The sequence below is a fragment of the Poecilia latipinna genome, unplaced genomic scaffold (assembly GCF_001443285.1).
Source record: "Poecilia latipinna isolate Pla-1442-1.1 unplaced genomic scaffold, P_latipinna-1.0 Scaffold2360, whole genome shotgun sequence".
NCBI classification, from domain to species: domain Eukaryota; kingdom Metazoa; phylum Chordata; class Actinopteri; order Cyprinodontiformes; family Poeciliidae; genus Poecilia; species Poecilia latipinna.
In genome coordinates this window covers 103,668-109,121 of record NW_015114976.1, presented here as the reverse complement: position 1 = coordinate 109,121, position 5,454 = coordinate 103,668, and the positions used below count along the sequence as shown (strand labels likewise).

At 37.6% G+C, this 5,454-nt stretch overlaps 1 protein-coding gene across 5 annotated transcripts in view; it reads left to right on the top strand.

The window, feature by feature from the left end:
• Positions 1 to 5,454, top strand: part of citb (citron rho-interacting serine/threonine kinase b) — a 68,512-nt gene that overhangs the window by 11,462 nt on the left and 51,596 nt on the right. For all 5 annotated transcript variants that reach the window (XM_015019040.1, XM_015019037.1, XM_015019036.1 and 2 more), the window contains exons 3-4: positions 3,014 to 3,157; positions 3,398 to 3,517. In XM_015019040.1, coding sequence (XP_014874526.1) covers positions 3,014 to 3,157; positions 3,398 to 3,517 — 264 coding nt within the window. The remainder of the gene's footprint in view (positions 1 to 3,013; positions 3,158 to 3,397; positions 3,518 to 5,454) is intronic.

Here is a 5,454-nt window from a genome sequence, read left to right as displayed (position 1 = left end):
AAATATTTCAGTCAAGAAATTGTGCTTATTATAAATTATATGAGTTTCACTTCCTGAAATGATTGACAAAAAATACAACTTTTTCATAATATTGTAATGTTAGATGTGCCTGCTTAACTTTTGAGAGCATTTCTGTCTGTCTCTTGTTAGGGGTGTAACAATATGTCCACCTGAAAATGCACATTGGTTTCATATATATCTATATCTATCTATCTATCTATCTATCTATCTATCTATCTATCTCTCTCTCTCTCTCTCTCTCTCTCTCTCTATATATATATATATATATATATATATATATATATATATATATATATATATATATATATATATATATAAACAACTAAACCTCCAGTTTTTATTTTCATTAACAGAATGAAAACATCAGTATTTTTGCAGAATCTGCAATCGGCAATCGGTGTAAAATAATCCAGCCCAGGTTTGATGAGTTCAAGTGTTTGAGGTTTTGAACCAGATATTCAGCCAGACTCATTAAAAACTCTGAAGCAACCATTTAGTTTTGTGTCGATGGGAAGCTCTGAAGCAGATGGCAACTTCTGCATTATTGATAGCTAACAGCTAGTTCCTGTATTCTCACAGTGCTAACTAACAAGCATACTACTTGATCACAAGGACCATGCTTGCTTTAGTTAAGTCTGTCAACACAATAGGACAGCTTAACAACTACTTACTGTAGAATAAAAATGTTACAGACATTTTGTCAAGCTTAATTCCACCTTATTAACTGGGGCCTGTAATAGTAGCTTAAGGTGCGCTTCTATTACGCGCTGGCAGCACTAAGGTAGCATTAAGGTACAGAAATACTTTGATAAGAAATATGGTGTCTTATTATAAATAGATTTTGCAATGAAGTCTTGCTACACCCTAATTTCTAAGCATTGTAATCCAACAATATTGTTTTAAAAGTAGGAAAATCTCCAACCTATGATCCTTTTTCAGCACCTGTGGCTTAATTCATGCTCTAAAACATTACAGTTAAGCCTGTTGCAACAAGCAGTTAATCAATTGTAGTTGCATAATAAATTAAAATAAGCTGATGATTAACATTTTTTGATTACAAACTTCATGATGCATTTTATTAATGGTTTCAGTCGTTTGTGGTTTAATTTCCGTTTGGTCTATTGTTTTTGGTTGCCATGTTTTATTTTGGATATTTAAAATGTCTTCCAGTTCCAGTGTCGAGTGTTCAGTACAAAGTTAAAGTTTATTAGTCTTTCAGAGGGCAAGCTTGCATTATTATGCCATTATCATTATGTTAGTTTAAAATGGGATCAAAGCGATAATTTATTATCCAGTGAAATTTGATGTCGTGACAGCCTAATCCCAATCTTTATCTAAAATTAATGTCTTTAAAATCTTCAGAGCTACAGATTTTTATTTTATTTTATTTTCAGATTTCATCTTGTGATTGCTTACTAATTCTTGCTTCCATTGCTGTGGTGACTCTTTGGTCTTTGTGTCTGAAAAGGCCACATTGTGACTGCATGTGTTTGCAAGGACATGTTCTGTTCTGATTCTTACTGTGTGTTAGATCAGCCATACTGCATGCTGACTACTGTGATTATCTGTGACTGTGCTGTGATCACTGCTGTTTCCCTTCAGTCCACACTTCCACTCAGGCTATGCTCTGCTATAACAGCAAATCTCCCACTAATCCCGGTGACATATGGGGAACAGCAAAAACATATACCCAGATATGCACACGCATTCACGTATATTTAGGTGTTAGGCTGGTAAAGGATTGTCTGAAAAACCAGCAATAAGTAATGTGTTGTCATTTCACCTCTCTGAAACACATAATGACACAAAAGTGTTTCTTTTGTCTGGGAGAATATTGATGAAGATGAAAAGTTTTCCTTCAGATGTAGGAAATCAAACAGCTTTTGAGAGCGAAGCAGCACCTGTCGCATCACATCCCAAGTGACAGAAGGAGTTGCCAAAAAAAAGTCAACGTAATAACGGCTGTCCCAATCCACATTTAATTACCATGGCAACCAACTGTTATCCTAGCCAGTGGGTGGTGCTAATCTCTGCTGCTTTCATTAATTCATCATATAGATTAGGCTCTTCATTCTTAATGAGATGCTCAGTTCTGCCTTTGTTGAGCTCCTTTCAGAATGAGCTGTTTTAGGGCGTTTGGTCACTTTAAATCCAAACAAACTGCTGCTGGCCACACCCCCCAACTCATCGTCTGCCTTCTCAATGCAATTATACAACCATATATCTTTGAAAAGCAGAAGTGGAACATCCAGCACAACTAACAAGAATGTAGCAAGTGGTTTCTAGATAAGTCAACAACAAAACACTTGTCTTTTTCAGCAGCCATTGTACTGTGCATACAGCATAAAAACCAGCTGACCAAACATTCTGCAGCTCAGCTTGGGTTGCTAGGTGACAAGCAGAGCTACTTGGACTTTGCTCGGGTTGTCAGGTGAGGGGAAGTTCCTGCTGATTTGTGATGTTACATTCTGGAGAGTTTTGCAAGGGGTAATTTTTACAAAAACCAAAAAACATTAACTTATTGCCAAAAAAAAAACCTGGGCTGTTTTTAGAAGCAATAGAAACCCAAATGGAAGTACAAAAAGGTGCAAAATGTGAGTTTTGCATAATAGGTCCCCTTTGAATCAGACATTCACTCCATCATTAGGATATTACTCAACTTCTTTGCCTTGGAGCGCATCAGTCCGGCATTCAGTGTATAAGTAAGTCTAAGTAGTTTGCTTTTGAATTGATCAAAACTAAAAACACTTGCATGAGGAAATGACGTGTTTTATTGCCTGGCGGACATACAGTTGCATGGAAAGCAGTGTTAGTCAGTTTTAAGCCATTCTTTGCTTCCAGCTCTGATAGCACACCTCATCCCGTGCCTCCTCACTAAGTCGGCTCCGTCAGTCTGTCTGCCCCTCAGCTGACTCCCTTCAGCATGACAAGACAGCCATCACCCTTCATACGTCACTGAAGGCCACCCTCATGTCTGTGTCGTACCATCCAGGTTGAACAAGAGATCTCACTGGTCCAGAGAAAGATGTCTGACCTTGAGTCAGTTCTCCAGCAGAAAGACATTGAGCTGAAGGCCTCCGAGACCCAGAGGACAATCCTGGAGCAGGACTTGGCAACGTACATCACAGAATGCAGTGTGAGTGGCCAGGTTGTTAAAAAATAGTCAGCTCATGAAATCCTTTTTATTGAATTGTAAAACAAATCAGTATCATGAATTCAGTAAGAAAATTCTTTTTCAAAATGACTGAAGTTAATTGATTACATTTTAAAGGAAACCTGACTAGGAACTGCATTTTGTTTTTAAATAATCTTGTTTTACTGTTTACCCAGGTACAACAAACAAACTCATCCGACTGATTTATGTGTTCATTTTTAGAGTCTGAAGCGCAGTTTGGAACAAGCACGCATGGAAGTGACCCAGGAAGATGATAAAGCTCTCCAGCTGCTCCATGACATCCGGGAGCAAAGCAACAAGCTTCAGGAGATCAAAGAGCAGGTAGGACAGAAACACTTCAGCCACCAAACACTTTGGATTAAGACTACTAGATAAACTACTATAAACTAGTAACATTGGTTTATTTTAGAAACTCTTTAATCTCCATGGCAATCATTCAGCTGTGCAAGCTTCTAAGCTTCTCAGAGCAGCCCTCTATGAAGCCACTCGGCCCCTTCAGACTAGCCAGAAGCAATTAGCAAACACCTGGTAGAACTGCAGATCATAATGAGAGTTGCTGCTCTCATTATGATCTGATTCTCCTCTAATGAAAAGCACCTCATTATAGGAACTACTTCTCAATGCAGCGCTGGTTGCTAAAGGATTAATTAATAGAGGAGCCATGTTGCATGTTGTGATGACTTCCTGCAGAGCAGGAGCTTCTTAAAAAGACTAGGGCCCAAGTTCAAGGTATTAAATTACAAAGTCAAATATCTATAGCATTCTTATAACAACCGAAGGTATAGTTACTTGAGTGTGCTATAAAACGGCACTATATGGCTGGAAAACACAATACTTCCCCTTTAAGAAGTCTTGTTTTATGTCTGTCTTGTCAATAGAACGGATTAGGAGTATATTTTTATAATAGTTAGGTCTACATAACAGGTCAGGTAATCAAGGCTGTGTGTGTGGGCTGTCTACTAATTAAACATGCACAAGATGCTGAAATCCCTTCCCTCTCTGTAGAGTACAATGAGTCTAACATTAAACACTTCAAACATGCAGAAATGTCTGCTGTTGCAAAACCTCTTTATGTAAATTATTGTTATTATTTTCTATTTTTATACTCTAATTTCATCTGCACTCATTGCGTTTTGGGAAGGAAAGCAATGTTTCATTTTTTGCAGTAACTTGTTCATGTCTGATGTCTGTAAAGTTCAACTAACTTAATGAATATTTTAAATGTAGCCACACACCCGCACCACATGACAGTGCAGCTGTCAGAATGAAGCTGGCGCCTGATCACTTGTTTCATAAACGGCTTCAAAAGATCCTCCTGCTTTTGTCGTACAGTTCTTTCTGTGTTTATCTATTGGGGAAAAAAAGGTAATTTTAAAGCAACCTGTTTTTCCCTGCCTACACTTGTGCTCGTTACAAAGTGCTGAATACATTGTGCTCTGGTTGCCATGGCAATGGGAGCCATATACCTAGAATGGGGAGCAAAATGATGCAGTGGGCAGGCTGTTGAGATGGGGTGCTGAGGCCTTTTGCTCACACTGTTTGAAAAACAAATTTTGTTGAGTTCATTTTCCAGGGATTTCTGAAAGAGGATTACAGCATGTTTCCTTCTTGTGGCGGATTTTTTATTTATTTTTTTTGTCTCGTGGTTTACATACACTTATCTTTGTAGTGAAAGTATTGGTGGGAAAACAACTTTGCTTGTCTTGCTTGTGTGCAAAATCAAATTTTAGATGAAGATATTTTTACCCCCACATTCATGAAGGTTTATGAATCTTAAGGTTTATTTGAAACCAAGGAAAAAATTGTTTTCTGGTGAAGACCTCTGTTCTTTGATTATACATTGATTAACATAAAATAGATAAAAGCAGGAACAAAAACAGAAAATTCTACAGTGTAAATATGCAGATATCAGGATGTAGAGTTTTTCAATCTGCCACTTACATAAGAATTGATCATCATATTCATATCTATACTTTAAGTCAGGTATGACGTATGATATGCATGTCTACGTAAAACTTTTTTTTGTAAAACATGAGCCTGGATGGTTGAAGCATTGTGGAACCAAAGCCCCACTTCAAAGAATATAAAGTACCTGTTTAATCGAATCTGCAGCCCTAGAAAGACAAGGTCAAAGACAATCACTAATGTCTTTAGAGAAGATAGCAGGAAGAAATCCTGACTGCTTAGGGCAGGATGTTACATCTCATCACTATGCACTGTGAAAAACCAAAGAAATTAGACATCTGCAAGCTCAAGAG